The sequence below is a fragment of the Haliotis rufescens genome, unplaced genomic scaffold (genome assembly GCF_023055435.1).
Source record: "Haliotis rufescens isolate VD_foot unplaced genomic scaffold, xgHalRufe1.0.p SCAF_4, whole genome shotgun sequence".
Taxonomy (NCBI): domain Eukaryota; kingdom Metazoa; phylum Mollusca; class Gastropoda; order Lepetellida; family Haliotidae; genus Haliotis; species Haliotis rufescens.
Window position 1 is genome coordinate 43,314,099 of NW_025964112.1, and position 17,518 is coordinate 43,331,616.

Genomic DNA, 17,518 nt, shown 5'->3' on the forward strand with positions numbered 1-17,518 from the left:
GAAAACTTGATCTATATGTTCCCATGTTTGTTCAGGTGAAATCTTGATCTATATGTTCCCATGTTTATTCAGGTGAAAACTTGATCTATATGTTTTTTTGTTTGTTCAGGTGAAAACTTGATCTTTATGTTCCCATGTTTGTTCAAGTGAAAACTTGATCTATATGTTCCCATGTTTATTCAGGTGAAAACTTTATCTATATGTTTTTTTGTTTGTTCAGGTGAAATCTTGATCTATATGTTCCCGTGTTTATTCAGGTGAAAACTTGATCTATATGTTCCCATGTTTATTCAGGTGAAAACTTTATCTATATGTTTTTTTGTTTGTTCAGGTGAAATCTTGATCTATATGTTCCCGTGTTTATTCAGGTGAAAACTTGATCTATAATTATGTTCCCGTGTTTGTTCAGGTGAAAACTTGATCTATATGTTCCCATGTTTGTTCAGGTGAAAACTTGATCTATATGTTCCCGTGTTTGTTCAGTTGAAATCTTGATCTATATGTTCCCATGTTTGTTCAGGTGAAAACTTGATCTATATGTTCCCATGTTTATTCAGGTGAAAACTTGATCTATAATTATGTTCCCGTGTTTGTTCAGGTGAAAACTTGATCTATATGTTCCCATGTTTATTCAGGTGAAAACTTGATCTATATGTTCCCATGTTTGTTCAGCAGAACACTTCACCATATGTTCCCATGTTTGTTCAGCAGAACACCTGAATCATACACTATGTTCCCGTGTTTGTTTAGGTAAACACTTGTACCATTTGCTCTCGTGTTTGTTCAGGTGAACACTTGCATTGCCTGTACATGTTTATGGGACGGGTGCCTACGATGGGGTAGAATACGCTCACCTTTCCCGAACAACTGGTATGATCACTATTTGATAATGATTCATAAACACATGGTTATGATATAATCGGAATCGTATAATGGAAGCTGCTTTTACTGCATATTTGTTATCATTATGGAAAGTGTTTTGTCGCTTTTATCACAATATATCAAGATTCACACCTTTGTCTGGAACTACATACATAAATGTATGCCATTAGACACAACGGAGTAATGCATGTTGGAATGATTGAAACATCAAACTGAAACTACGAAAGCTCTATGATATTTCTTTTGTCATGAGAAATACAATCCATTTTCAGACCTTCCATGGTCCCAATTCTAATGCCCCCCAATGTATTACTGTCCCCGGGACAAATATACAGACCAATGTAAATCACTACAAATGATGAATAAAATCAACACGATACATTGTGAAAGTCCCAGCTATGATTGTATCAGTTTCCAACTCACATTGATAGTCCAGACAATTTGCCGTTCAATGCTTTTTATGATATAGATATCATAGCTTCATTTGACGTGGCATTCAAGCTCAACTGGCGGACTACACTGACATTAAAAGTTACCCATAAGTTTGGAATGATCGTGTGTAATAACTTTCCGATATTTGCACATGTTCATGTTAGCGGTTCTCAAAGCTGATTGGCCAACTGTCACAGCGCTTCCTTGTTGAGCAAAATACGATCAGACGTTCATGACGTCACATTTTGATCAACTGATCACATAACGTCATCTGAACAATAGACTGCCTTCAGTGAAGTTTCTCTGGAGGGTTGACATTTTGTACGTTTTTTTCTCTCATAAAATGTCAATGGGTAAAATATAGAATAACCTACTCGAAACTCGGAAATGCGGATTATTTGTCCCTCGTGAATGAATGATGTAAGACCCTAGCCAGGGGCTCGGGATTAACATTAGTCATTCACGCAATTCCTCGTAGCTTGTTGGTTAGTCCCTAAATGTCCCGAGGATTTTTACTTGACCAGGTTCCATTGTACATGTTTTAGACCTTTCGCTTCTTGCGTTTATTCAGATCTGTCTGAAGAAACCCTTAACAAGCTCTACGATCTATCCGAACTATACTATTAACAAGAATAATGTCGTGAGGTAGAAATGACGGGTTTCACATTGCTGATCACCAAAAGGATATTCCGGGCTAGACTATGCTGGTCGTAAGAGGCGACTAAATGGAACGGGTGGTCAGGCTCGGGAACTTGGCTTATTGCATTTCATCGTACCCCGACGGCGTGGATCGATTCTCATAATATCGATCACTGTATCGTCTATCCTAGACTCGATCATCTACAGACCGCCGTCATATCGCTGCAATATTGCTGAGTGGTGCGTTAAACAACAAACAAGCATACTTAAATGAGAGTTTACAGATACAGAGTGGTGTTTGAATAATTTCAATCAAACCAGCTATGCCTGCAAATGACCCAATCCAAGGTGAATGTTCGATGAAGTTAAGTCCTCTGATCTCTATTGGCCAGTTCCTGATGTGACGAAGTGCGAAATGAATTTGTTGTGTTTATTAACGCATGTACAAATGTCCCATGTTCATGGTTATGACCCGATCTTCACATCTGAAACAGAATATGGATCACAGTACACTATTACGTATATATCGCTATATATTCCACGGCAAATGATATCTGATGTAAACTTGTACTTTATTCACACACACACACGCAAATAATTACTTATTTATAATGTCAAGCATATGCCCGCATCCAACCTGGTCCCAGATGATCAAGATAAATGTGTTTGTGATAGACATATAAATAACGACGCATGTCCATGTTTTGTATCTTGCTATCACATGCCCAAGCAAATTGATGAACCCAAGCAATAACAAGATGACCCTCAGTTCCAAGATCACCTTCCCACCAAAAGAATGAGTGAGTGAATATGGTGTCTCGCCGATTTTAGCAATATTCCAGCAATATCACGGCGGTGGACACCAGAAATGGGCTTCACACATTGTACCCATGTTGGGAATCGAACCCGGATCGGCGGCGTGACCAGCCCCACCAAAAGAACATGCATATCATCAAATATCATCAATCAAAGTTTTGGCAATATTTTTGAAAACATCAGGCAGGTGTGAATACACAATGCCAATTAGAAAGTGGTCAAAAATAACAAATGTTCTATTTGGGAAAATACTTTCTCAGTCAGGTACAAATTCTAGTACTTTTGGGTGGTTGAGTCCCGTGCGGGATTCGAACCCACACTCTCAGAATGAGGCACCCATAAGGTAAGTGGGCTGACCATATTATCCCACCTTCGGTCCGATTACGATCCTTGGTTTCTCAGCACCAAACCCTACTTGTACATCTAACTACCATGGTAAACGGCCAATACCTGATTTAATTTGGGCGCTCAAAACATACACGCTACCCACTCGTATATATGTTCTTAGGGCGGTCGGGTAGCCTAGTGGTTAAAGCGTTCGCTCGTCACGCCGAAGACCCGGTTTCGATTCCCGACATGGGTACAATGTGTGAAGCCCATTTCTGGTGTCCCCCGCCGTGATATTGCTGGAATATTGCAAAAAGCGGCGTTAAACCATACTCACTCACTCAAAATATGTTCTTACCGTTAATGTCGTAGGTGGTGCCTTGTTGACAAGCGGCCCTGATGTCATGGCTGAGATGATGGTACTCATTATTGGCCACCACAAGAAAGTGTTTCGCCGATTTCAGTTCACTAATCAGTACGTGCTGATGAGAATAACAGTATATTTCAGTTCACTAATCAGTACGTGCTGTTGAGAATAACAGTATATTTCAGTTCACTAATCAGTACGTGCTGTTGAGAATAACAGTATATTTCAGTTCACTAATCAGTACGTGCTGTTGAGAATAACAGTATATTTCAGTTCACTAATCAGTACGTGCTGTTGAGAATAACAGTATATTTCAGTTCACTAATCAGTACGTGCTGTTGAGAATAACAGTACATTTCAGTTCACTAATCAGTACGTGCTGTTGAGAATAACAGTATATTTCAGTTCACTAATCAGTACGTGCTGTTGAGAATAACAGTATATTTCAGTTCACTAATCAGTACGTGCTGTTGAGAATAACAGTATATTTCAATTCACTAATCAGTACGTGCTGTTGAGAATAACAGTACATTTCAGTTCACTAATCAGTACGTGCTGTTGAGAATAACAGTATATTTCAGTTCACTAATCAGTACGTGTTGTTGAGAATAACAGTTTATTTCAGTGCCAAAATACTTGACCTCTTCCAACCAAAACAACATGTAATATTTTCGGATAAGATACAGTCGAACCTCGTTTTTCGAACCCTGTTATCTCGAACGTACCGATATCTCGAACTTACTTTCCGTTCCCGACCCCTAACAATATAATTTTCATGTCTCGTTATCTCGAATGTCCGGATATCTCGAAGTTACAACACGGTCCCGCTAGGTTCGAGATAACAGGTTCCACTGAAATTTGAACATGTTTTGTGTCGGTATTAGGTAATAGACCTGGATGTAAATGAGATCTGTTAACGCTCGTACCATCGAGTTGATGTACAGAAATGGAAATTTATCTCTGGACATTGCAGGATATGAAATGACATGATTGCAAAGTAATTGTGTTGGTCAAATTGTGTTGTGTGAGGAAATGACGTCGGCCGTTTGGAAACATACATGTATCTAACATACGTCTGTATATACATATGATTTGTTTCAGGTTATGGTTACTTTTTTATTAGAAGTTTCATCATCCATGATTGTTTAGCGACCATAACTGGGATTCGAACCACGGTCGCCGGCTTTGTCGACATGACCAAAGAGGTAAAACCCCGTCAACAAGCTGAAAAGGTACGGATGGTATCTGTGGAATGACTCCACGTCCGAATAAACAAGTTCCTGGAATAACGCATAATACCTACAAAGTTAATTTCCTCTAGATATAGATGTTCCCAACAGGATAATCAGGAAGGTTTCAGAACTATCAGGATACGTAATAATGGTGTTTCACTGTACATCAAAAGTATGAGTAGGTCGTTCTGTGTATAAGAGAATGCAAGGGACTGGCATATCCCGTCTGGGTCGTGAAGATAAACCGCCAATGCCAGAGAATAACCAGTCTCGATTATTTGCCGAAACGTTTCACTGGGCTTAAAAGGCACAACAGCGGAGAAGATCATATGGATGGATCACTGAAAACACCAGGTGTTTAACCTACATCCATGTCATCCACACCGCCTGGGTTGGCCGCACTGAGCACTTCCTCGTCCGTCAGATGGTACAGGTAACACCCGGACTTGGTGACGATGGCCACCACATCCTGCAATACATGACACAGGAACAGGAATATATAGCATACAGTTGACACATTCAACAAACGACCGTGACATGAATATATAGCATACAGTTGACATAAACAGCACACGACCGTGACGGGAATATATAGTATACAGTTGAAACATACAGCACACGACCGTGACAGGAATATATAGCATTAGGTTGGCACATTCAACCCACGACCGTGACAGGAATATATGGCATACAGTTGACACATACAACAAACGACCGTGACATGAATATATAGCATACAGCTGGCACATTCAACACACGACCGTGACATGAATATATAGCATACAGTTGACACATTCAACACACCACCGTGACAGGAATATATAGCATACAGTTGACACAAACAGCACACGACTCTGACGGGAATATGAAGTATACAGTTGAAACATACAGCACACGACCGTGACAGGAATATATAGCATACAGTTGGCACATTCAACACACGACCGTGACAGGAATATATGGCATACAGTTGACACATACAACAAACGACCGTGACATGAATATATAGCATACAGCTGGCACATTCAACAAACGACCGTGACATGAATATATAGCATACAGCTGACACATTCAACACACCACCGTGACAGAAATATATAGCATACAGCTGGCACATTCAACACACGACCGTGACAGGAATATATAGCATACAGTTGACACATCCAACACACGACCGTGATTGGAATATATGGCATACAGTTGACACACACAGCACACGACCGTGACAGGAATATATAGTATACAGTTGACACATACAGAACACTACCGTGACAGGAATATATAGCATACAGTTGACACATTCAACACACGACCGTGACAGGAATATATAGCATACATTTGACACATACAGCACACGGCCGTGACAGGAAGATAAGGCATACAGTTGACATACCGCTGACACATACAGTTGACACATACAGTTTAAATACATACAAATGATATATGCCGTTGACACATACTGATGAGATACATACATAGATAAGGTTGGTTGGTTGTTGTTTTTTTGTATGACGACGGTCTGTAAATACTCGAATCTGGACCAGACAATCCAGTGATTGATATCACGAGTATCGATCCACGCAATTGTGGTCGATGACCTGCATCAACCAAGTCAGCGAGTCTGACCACCCAATCCCGTTAGTCGCCTCTTACGACAAACATAGTCGCCTTTTACGGCAAGCATGGGTTGCTGAGGACCTATTGTACCCCGGATCTTCACGGATTCACAGATAAGGTGATGATGTTGGGTGGGTCAGTTGAACGTTACGCCGCTCAGAACAGCGTATCAGTTATATCGTGTTAGTTTCATGTGGGAGGAAAGCCCATAATGATGCGGGTCGAAGCTGACAAACCGAGGATCATAACCGGGTGATCTTGGATTCGAACCCAGGACAAGCGGATTCTTGCACTGGTAAGTAACACAACACCTCCTTCATCAACACTGTGGTCTTATATGAAGTCGCGGTACTTATATGAACTTCTTTACTGTGTTTAACAAAGTTTCATGTGATTTGTCTCACCAGTTGAAACCTGAACGGGTACGTGTATGTGGTTATATATAGGCTGATGTTTACACAGGGTGGGATTAATGTACAAATATAGAACCGATAGTAGTACAACAGAAGCATCCTTACACGTTTCCTTACGCTGTAATCCTTGTGCAAAACATCCAAGATGAAACTCGGCTACACGATGATCACATTTGAAACTATAAAACACCATCTGATCCATTATGACACATCCGAATTGACTGCACGATGATCACATTTGAAACTTTTGAACACCTTAATTGTTCTTATCCATTATGAAACCTAATTCACAACTCCTAAGCATAATCAGTCTCTAATTTCAGCTGAAACAGATTCCATAGGGCGTAAGAGGCAAAATTATATTACTGGAATACTGAAAGTAGAACAATAGAATACCGACGTTTCTCTGGTCCAGACTGAAGACGGGGTTGCTTGTGTCCGGCACGTGCACTTGTCCACCGGGATCAGTCTGTCGTAGAGACAGCTCCGCACCAATCTGGAACATATGGACATATATCAGTCTGTCGTAGAGACAGCTCCGCGCCAATCTGGAACATATAGACATATATCAGTCTGTCGTAGAGACAGATCCGCACCTATCTGGAACATATGGACATATATCAGTCTATCGTAGAGACAACTCGGCACCAATCTGGAACATATGGACATATATCAGTCTGTCGTAGAGACAGCTCCGCACCAATCTGGAACATATGGACATATATCAGTCTGTCGTAGAGACAGCTCCGCACCAATCTGGAACATATGGACATATATCAGTCTGTCGTAGAGACAGCCCCCGCACCAATCTGAAACATATGGACATATATCAGTCTGTCGTAGAGACAGCTCCGCACCAATCTGGAACATATGGACATATATCAGTCTGTCGTAGAGACAGCTCCGCACCAATCTGGAACATATGGACATATATCAGTCTGTCGTAGAGACAGCTCCGCACCAATCTGGAACATACGGACATATATCAGTCTGTCGTAGAGACAGCTCCGCACCAATCTGGAACATATGGACATATATCAGTCTGTCGTAGAGACAGCTCCGCACCAATCTGGAACATATGGACATATATCAGTCTGTTGTAGAGACAGCCCCCGCACCAATCTGAAACATATGGACATATATCAGTCTGTCGTAGAGACAGCTCCGCACCAATCTGGAACATATGGACATATATCAGTCTGTCGTAGAGACAGCTCCGCACCAATCTGGAACATATGGACATATATCAGTCTGTCGTAGAGACAGCTCCGCACCAATCTGGAACATATGGACATATATCAGTCTGTCGTAGAGACAGCCCCCGCACCAATCTGAAACATTGGACATATATCAGTCTGTCGTAGAGACAGCTCCGCACCAATCTGGAACATATGGACATATATCAGTCTGTCGTAGAGACAGCTCCGCACCAATCTGGAACATATGGACATATATCAGTCTGTCGTAGAGACAGCTCCGCACCAATCTGGAACATATGGACATATATCAGTCTGTCGTAGAGACAGCTCCGCACCAATCTGAAACATACGGACATATATCAGTCTGTCGTAGAGACAGCTCCGCACCAATCTGGAACATATGGACATATATCAGTCTGTCGTAGAGACAGCTCCGCACCTATCTGGAACATATGGACATATATCAGTCTGTCGTAGAGACAGCCCCCGCACCAATCTGAAACATATGGACATATATCAGTCTGTCGTAGAGACAGCTCCGCACCAATCTGGAACATATGGACATATATCAGTCTATCGTAGAGACAACTCGGCACCAATCTGGAACATATGGACATATATCAGTCTGTCGTAGAGACAGCTCCGCACCAATCTGGAACATATGGACATATATCAGTCTGTCGTAGAGACAGCTCCGCACCAATCTGGAACATACGGACATATATCAGTCTGTCGTAGAGACAGCTCCGCACCAATCTGGAACATATGGACATATATCAGTCTGTCGTAGAGACAGCTCCGCACCAATCTGGAACATATGGACATATATCAGTCTGTTGTAGAGACAGCCCCCGCACCAATCTGAAACATATGGACATATATCAGTCTGTCGTAGAGACAGCTCCGCACCAATCTGGAACATATGGACATATATCAGTCTGTCGTAGAGACAGCTCCGCACCAATCTGGAACATATGGACATATATCAGTCTGTCGTAGAGACAGCTCCGCACCAATCTGGAACATATGGACATATATCAGTCTGTCGTAGAGACAGCCCCCGCACCAATCTGAAACATTGGACATATATCAGTCTGTCGTAGAGACAGCTCCGCACCAATCTGGAACATATGGACATATATCAGTCTGTCGTAGAGACAGCTCCGCACCAATCTGGAACATATGGACATATATCAGTCTGTCGTAGAGACAGCTCCGCACCAATCTGGAACATATGGACATATATCAGTCTGTCGTAGAGACAGCTCCGCACCAATCTGAAACATACGGACATATATCAGTCTGTCGTAGAGACAGCTCCGCACCAATCTGGAACATATGGACATATATCAGTCTGTCGTAGAGACAGCTCCGCACCTATCTGGAACATATGGACATATATCAGTCTGTCGTAGAGACAGCCCCCGCACCAATCTGAAACATATGGACATATATCAGTCTGTCGTAGAGACAGCTCCGCACCAATCTGGAACATATGGACATATATCAGTCTATCGTAGAGACAACTCGGCACCAATCTGGAACATATGGACATATATCAGTCTGTCGTAGAGACATCTGCGCCAATCTGAAACATATGGACATATATCAGTCTGTCGTAGAGTCAGCTCCGCACCAATCTGGAACATACGGACATATATCAGTCTGTCGTAGAGACAGCTCCGCACCAGTCTGGAACATATGGACATATATCAGTCTATCGTAGAGACAACTCGGCACCAATCTGAAACATATGGACATATATCAGTCTGTCGAAGAGACAGCTCCGCGCCCATCTGGAACATATGGACATATATCAGTCTATCGTAGAGACAGCTCCGCACCAATCTGGAACATATGGACATATATCAGTCTATCGTAGAGACAGCTCCGCACCAATCTGAAACATATGGACATATATCAGTCTGTCGTAGAGACAGCTCCGCACCAATCTGGAACATATGGACATATATCAGTCAGGTTACTTTTGGTTTTTTGCTAAGCAATATTCAATATATCGGGACTGTACGTGTTTAAGACCTGGGATTAATAACGGAGTTTGCCTTTTTAATTCAGTAACATTTTATTCAAATTTAAGCCCTCCCAGGGCTTAAAAACGAAGAAGGACAAAAACATGATAGGAAGAATGAATGTCCCAAGTTGTTTAATGTACTTACTCTCACAAATGGAACGATAGAGCAACACTTTAACGTAAGACATGGTTTTCACTTTCGACTTGATAATTATGAAACAAGAACGAGTTTAAAATTGAAATGACAGCTGTCAAAAAAGTAACAACAAACTAATGTCGCGGGTGTCTGTGTCTGCCATATGCGTTTTAAATGTCACACTGAATATCCAGAATATATCCTAAGTTAGGGGTCTGGTGTGTCTTGTGAATGTGGAAACCTCTAACAGCGTTTGAAGTGTACTATTGGTGCAAATTGGTCACATAGAAGCGTACTACAACACCCAGTAAGGGAAGTCAAGCAATTTTTCAATTTAATTTATGCCCATGGGCTTAAAAGCGTTCGATTTTGTCCGTTTGTAAGCCCAAGGGCTAAATAACGACGCGAATTAAAAACGTACAGTCCCGGTACCAGCGGGAGAAACAAAGGGCTTCAAACCCGTTTTGCTTTAGCAAGTACACCAACACTCCTCTATCCTCATCTTCGATTGTCTTGTATATTCTATGTCCATTCCTTTGTCATAAATAAAGTGGACACATTCGTTACCATGGCATTGTTTCGGAGGTGACGTCACCACCCCCATCCCTCCTGTCTCTGACGTACCATATAATTTCTCACGCTCGTAGGATTAATTTGATTAGACTGTTTAACGCCGCGCCATTCGAATCAAGGTCAAAACGAGATTATGGGGTTCTATGGTATATATCATAATAGAATGGGAATACAATACTCTGGTTAATAGAGGATCCGCAAGTCTGAGAGAAGGGATATAGACGCATTATATTAAGACAATGAGAATGAATACTAGTCTTTTTATTTCCTTTCAGCCGTTTTTCATTCCTGCTCGTCTTATCTTTTATCAAGATTTCAGTACACTGTAGTGGCGTCATATAAGTGGTAAAAGTGGGTGCTACCTGAGTCAAAAACATTTCAATGGTTCCACCGATTTTACTTCTACCACTTCTACTACCACTACCACTACCACTACCACTACCACTACCACTACTACTACTACCTTTTAGTAGTATAACTCTGGGACGCCGCATTAAATATTTTCTCAGATCATACCAAAGAGAAACATGAAATATATTCTTATGTGCTTTGGAACTTTATTTCTCAAAGGAATGAACCCAAAGATTATAAACAAAATAAAACCTTGATACCAACGGTCTTCAATCGTTAGCTGTTTCTTTTAACAATGGTTTAGTTTAGGTGATCTTGGAGGATCTCACCCAGGTGTCCCTTAATTTCAAATATATCATCGATGACGTCACTATGAACTGCAAAGCATTGTGATGCAATTTCACCCAATAGATATCTCTCGTTCTGTTTGGTACCGATTTTTTTATCTCTTCAAGCTTCTTCAAACTCACTCTCTTTATACTGTCGAAAATGGAAATTAACAGTTAACAAACATGTATCTAAAACTAAAGTTGTTGTTTTCTGCAGTGGTACTAAAAAGAGAAAACCCGCCCCCTTCATTTTCGACAAAAATGAATTAGAAACGGTAGTCTTTAATGAATATTTAGGCATAGAATTTGTCGTCAAAGAATACATGTACTGTCTCCTGAAGGAATCTCGAAATATCAATCTCCCACTCGACTGTAAATTAAATTAAAGCATTTGACGTAATTGTGTTACTAATCTTACTGTGTGGTACCGACGTGTGGGTATTTGGAAGTTTGACTATGGAAAAATCATCTACACCTCCCTTAATAGTCTATGGCGAATGAGGCAGTACCCCCCTTTATATCATAGTAACTAAGAGAATTATAGGATTTGGGATAGAATTAGTAATACTAGTATACAATCCCCTTAAAATGAATGTTCTCTAATGTATCAATCCAGTAAAAGTAATGCTACTCACCCTTGGTTATATGATTTAGAATGTTTAATAAACTCGTGTGGTCTGACCCAAGTGTATAATATGCTATGAAATTACAACACCAAGTGTCTCGTCTGTGGAAAGAATACAGACCGATCATTGTTTACAGTCCTGGAGAAGTTCAATAGTGTCGCGTTCAAAAGGTTTCTATTATAAATATCTTAAAGGAATGTCATTATTTGAAAACTCCATCTACCTTAATCTGTTTATTATCCTCTCTTAACATTTCGTATCAATAACCACAATTTACCAGTCGAGACTGGCCGCTGGAATAATGTACCCAGAGAACAACGTCCATGTACACTCTGTAACTCTCCGTCAATAGCAAATAAATTCCATTATATATTACTTTTACTTATACCTAGCAGATTTTGTAATGTGGTAAAATGTGTTTTTATAAAAAAAGTCTACCAATATGTGTATTATTTGTATCTCCCAACCTTGAATACTCAATCTATATGCACACAGCCATCCTGATGTACATATTATATTTATCTATGTACAGTATATATGTTCTTGTGACACCGTCGGTGGCCTGTGGTGAAATAAAGAATCTGAACTGAAGGCAGTTTTGGATGATAAATGTCTTGTAGACTATTGTGACATTATTGGTTACATGACATCGCAATACAATGACGTGACAATGGTCTGCAGAACATTTCATTCTGGCGATGTCCCCTTGGAGATATTGCTTGATCTCACCGAAGTTCTTCCTCCCGAGGAAGCCAGTTTTGTATGTTTAATCACAGAAAGCGATATAGGTGAGCAGATTGTCACAAACGTCTACATTGTGTGCACAGAAAAGTAGAGAAACCAGACTTTCTTGTCCCAATGACATTCCTTTTTAAAGCTATTTGGTTTAACTGATGCCCTGAAAGTGCTGCGTTTCACGTTGCCTACCTCAAAGTTCTACTTATCAGTAGATACATGTATGGCAGTTTTGTAGTTATGTAGTCACCCCTGCTTCATTTGTCACATGTCTACAATATGCGAAGCACAGTCTTTGTGTCCCCTGTCATCACGCGTTGAATCAGAGACGGACGTTTTACCTTCATTGAAGCAATACAGTAATTATTATATTAAATTATATTTGAGTGCTGCTTTCTGCCCATGTATAGTAACATAATCACGTTTCATTTTTTGCTGATTTTGCAAAAAAAATATTTATGCAATAGTTTTAATTTCTATACCGATTCATGTTAACGCATTCTTTTCAACTCTAAGAAAAAAGATGTTTAAACGAGCATATGAAAAGGCATATTTTCTGTTCAATTGCGTACAGATTAAATTTAAACGTCAACGCCAGAGAATAACCAGTCTCGATTATCCATGAGGCGTAAAAGGCAAAATTATATGAATGGATCAGTGATGACACTCGGTGTTCGCGAACAGGAACTTGAAGCTTGAATATCAAGCAACACTGTGTATACCATACATGTCGAGTGAGTGAGTGAGTGAGTGGGATTTACGCCGCTTTTAGCAATATTCCAGCAATATCACTCCGGGGGACACAGATTGTACCCATGTGGGCATGGAACACGGGCTCTCGGCGTGACGATTGAAAGCTTTAACCACTGGGCTACCCCACCGCCCCATAAGGAGAACAGACTCTGGTCATTCCAATGAAAGGCTGCACAAGTTTAAATACACGTCTGTGTTCAATTGTCAAATACATTTATAAAGATTCGTACAAAAACGATAATACTGTCTGAAAACACCAAGACAACATTTACTTACCGAGGCTATGCAAAGGATAAAAAATGATATTACAGACTTCATGTTAGAGTAATTCTCAACTAAAAAGTGGCAGCGTAATATGTTATCTTATGTAGACATCGACCCAGGACACCAGCTGCTGCTTTCAAGTATTTCTAGGAGTCAGCTGGTATGTGGTGTATGATGACATGGTCGTGGGAAGCCGAGCATATGTAAGTCTCTTTGTGAATTGCTATCTTGTCAGTAGGACTATATATGATCGTCATTGTTCTCTTTCGTCCCTATCTTTTTTTCACATATTGTAGGCGCTTTGGTATTCCAAGGAGTGGATTTCAGAGCGTTATGAACATACAGTTACATTTGCTTATTACCGAGTATTTATAATAATCATAATCATAATCATAGGCCATTTAGATTGCGCATATTTCCACACCACACAGAGGCATGCTCAAAGCGCTATTATGACCCCGATCACTGGATCAGTGTGCACTCAGCTATCATTCTCAGCTCCCAGTGTATACAACCCAAGCTACCCGATAGGCGCAAGAAGGTTAACAGCCACATTACCCATTCACCGCTGGGTGGATAGAGGCACATTGCGAACAAAGTCACTTGCCCAAGGAGACACCACATGTGTAACATGTGCTTCAGTGTGGGGCAGCCTAGAAACTCTCAGGAGCCAAGCTGCCGAAACGAGGTCACTCATCTGAGGACTCTCCGCGACCGACCTTGTGACCTGTGCGCTGTGCATAGGACCAGAACAAATATTCTTGTAAAACGTGGCTGTGTGTATGAGTAGGTGGATAAATGGAGGCTAATGGAGTTGAATAGCTTTTCAGTTATATCACGGCGTGTCAGCTTGATGTGGGGGGACATTTTAATGTATCTTTGACGTTTACCACTTTGGTGAACCCACTACATGTAGCATGGGTCTGGTGCTGACATAATCAAACGTGGGATTCGAAGCCACGATCCTAGGTTCCTGGCGATCATAAGGGATGCAACTCTGAAATCTAAATGTAAACGTTGTCGATGGTTACATTGTGTCTGTGTAATTCTGTAATCATTATCTAGTATATTCACACAGATAATAGTGTTAGAACTGCGAAACTGTTTAAGGTGAGGTGAGGTGAAATTGGGTTTAACGTCGCGTCCAAGATTATTACACTTATATAGCAACGTGCATGCATGTGTATGTGTGGCTACTTTGTACTGACCGGACTGATGCCGATTTATAGTGCTAGCCCACTGAGATACCATGCCGCAGTTTGACATGAATACCCCACTCAGACACAGTATACTGACTCCGAGCCGACCAGTCCTTGCTTTAACCCCTTAATGCCGAGCGCCAGACAGGGTAACAACAAGTACCATCTTTTAACGTCTTTTGGTATGACGCGGCCGGGGATCGAACCCCGGACCTTCCGCTCTCCGGGCGGACGCTCTACCACTAGACCACGGAGGCGTTCGAAACTGTTTAAGCCCAGTCCCCTTTTAACACATGTAACCGTTCATACACGGCTTCGCTCTGTAACGGTACACTTTGTCGATACGATAAAATGTCGTGTCATGTTATAATTTTATAATATTTTGATCAAACACATTTAGCAAATCTGAGTCAATTAGTAGTGGTTAAAGAAATCTAACAGGGACAGAAGTTTTAAAAAAATGGGTACACCATTTTCTATGTACTTCTCATGGACCTTTATCATTTTGTATCGATACATTAACCCATGATACGATATTCCTTTTATGGCACATTGTGCCGTGTTGCATAGAAATGATGAAATGAGGTTAACGTCGCGTTCAAGATTATTGCGCTTTTGTAGGGGCGTGCATGCGTGTGTGTGTGCGTGTGTGTGTGCGTGTGTGTGTGTGTGTGTGTATGTGTGTGCGTGCGTGCGTGCGTGCAGCTGCTGATCGAGCCATCGACATTGACCGCCTACTTCACACTCGTGTTGTTGATGTTGATGTCTTCAGCTATCCATGCTTTCCGTAAAAGGCAACTATGCTGGTCGTAAGAGGCGACAAACGGGATCGGGTGGTCAGGCTCGCTGATTTGGTTGATGCATGTCATCGTATCCCAATTGCGTGGATCAAACACTGGATTGTCTGGTCCAGACTCGACTATTTACTCCAAAAAGTCAAAATCATTTTTTGGTAGCATGTGACGGGCAATTCCAAACTTGACGCATCAGATGATATCGGAGACATTTCCCTATTTTTTACTTTTAGCACATGTTCCCGTCTTTGTGCAAATGAACACTTGATTCTCATGGCGTGTGTGTGTGACAGGAGCTGTCTGTGGGGGTAGGACACGTTCACCTTTCACACACACCTTCGATCATTATTTTTTTATAGTGTTTCATACAGGCATGGTTATGATGAAGGACTCTGGGTTTTCTTAGGATTACAGGGTTTTGTCGCATGAATGTGTTTATCGATAAGATCGATGTCGTGCACCTTTAACTTTAACTTCATAGACACATCATCACACGTAGTTTACCATTCCTGACTAACTGTACAATTAATTATCCACAGTATAAATGTATCAATTTGTCTATCATTTATCATTTTTGTATCCCGAACGTACATGTGTCATTTTTCTAACCATGAGGGGCGGTCGGGTAGCCTAGTGGTTAAAGCGTTTGTTCGTCACACCGAAGATTCCCGACATGGGTACAATGTGTGAAGCCCATTCCTGGTGTCCCCCGCCGTGATATTGCTGGAATATTGCTGGAATATTGCTAAAAGCCGTGTAAAACCATATTTACTCACTGACTCTAACCATGAAGTGAGTGAGTGGGTAAGTGTTATTTTAATCCGCTTTACGATCATTGCAACAACATAATGTCGGAGGGTACCAACAATGTTGGGAATAGAAACCAACTAACGGGTGATCGCTTACACCGCTATCCCACTGACCCCTAAGTCACATTAATGCTATGTGTATAATAGAACATAACAACCACTTAAACATTCTTCTCGTATATTGTAACATGTTTTATCGTGACAATCACCAGTTTACCTATTCCTTTCCTTTTTGAATGTATTCATGGGAACATTGTCTCCGAAGTACATGTACCATGAGACACATAGTGTCCGCGCGTCTTTCTCTACATGAGACACGTAGTGTCCGCGCGTCTTTCTCTACATGAGACACATGGTGTCCGCGCGTCTTTCTCTACATTAGACACATAGTGTCCGCGCGTCTTTCTCTACATGAGACACATAGTGTCCGAGCGTCTTTCTCTACATGAGACACATAGTGTCCGCGCGTCTTTCTCTACATGAGACACATAGTGTCCGAGCGTCTTTCTCTACATGAGATACATAGTGTCCGCGCGTCTTTCTCTACATGAGACACATAGTGTCCGCGCGTCTTTCTCTACATGAGACACGTAGTGTCCGCGCGTCTTTCTCAACATGAGACACGTAGTGTCCGCGCGTCTTTCTCTACATGAGATACATAGTGTCCGCGCGTCTTTCTCTACATGAGACACATAGTGTCCGCGCGTCTTTCTCTACATGAGACACACAGTGTCCGCGCGTCTTTCTCTACATGAGACACATAGTGTCCGCGCGTCTTTCTCTACATGAGACACACAGTGTCCGCGCGTCTTTCTCTACATGAGACACATAGTGTCCGCGCGTCTTTCTCTCGCGTCTTTCTCTACATGGTCACATAGTGTCCGCGCGTCTTTCTCTACATGAGACACATAGTGTCTCTGCGCGTCTTCCTCTACTTGAGACACATAGTGTCCGTGCGTCTTTCTCTACACGAGACACATAGTGTCCGTGCGT

General features: G+C 41.5%; 1 protein-coding gene across 1 annotated transcript; it reads right to left on the reverse strand.

Moving 5' to 3' along the window:
- Positions 1-2,369: 2,369 nt before the first annotated feature.
- On the reverse strand, positions 2,370-13,870 carry LOC124135923. The gene is made up of 5 exons (XM_046501616.2): positions 13,736-13,870; positions 7,126-7,221; positions 5,063-5,164; positions 3,455-3,578; positions 2,370-2,438 (listed from the first exon to the last, which is right to left on the reverse strand). The coding sequence occupies exons 1-5, from the start codon at positions 13,775-13,777 to the stop codon at positions 2,419-2,421; spliced, it is 384 nt and encodes a 127-aa protein (XP_046357572.2). The 5' UTR covers positions 13,778-13,870; the 3' UTR covers positions 2,370-2,418.
- Between the last annotated feature and the right edge of the window lie 3,648 nt (positions 13,871-17,518).

Bases quoted from the DNA above. Each gene is read 5' to 3' on its own strand.
- LOC124135923 (XM_046501616.2), bottom strand. From the start codon at position 13,777: ATGAAGTCTGTAATATCATTTTTTATCCTTTGCATAGCCTCG. The intron at 3,579-5,062 runs GTAGGTTAAACA...TATTCTCATCAG, and splicing joins GCGGTGTGGATGACATGGAT to CACGTACTGATTAGTGAACT. The intron at 2,439-3,454 runs GTAAGAACATAT...ATTCTGTTTCAG, and splicing joins CACCACCTACGACATTAACG to ATGTGAAGATCGGGTCATAA.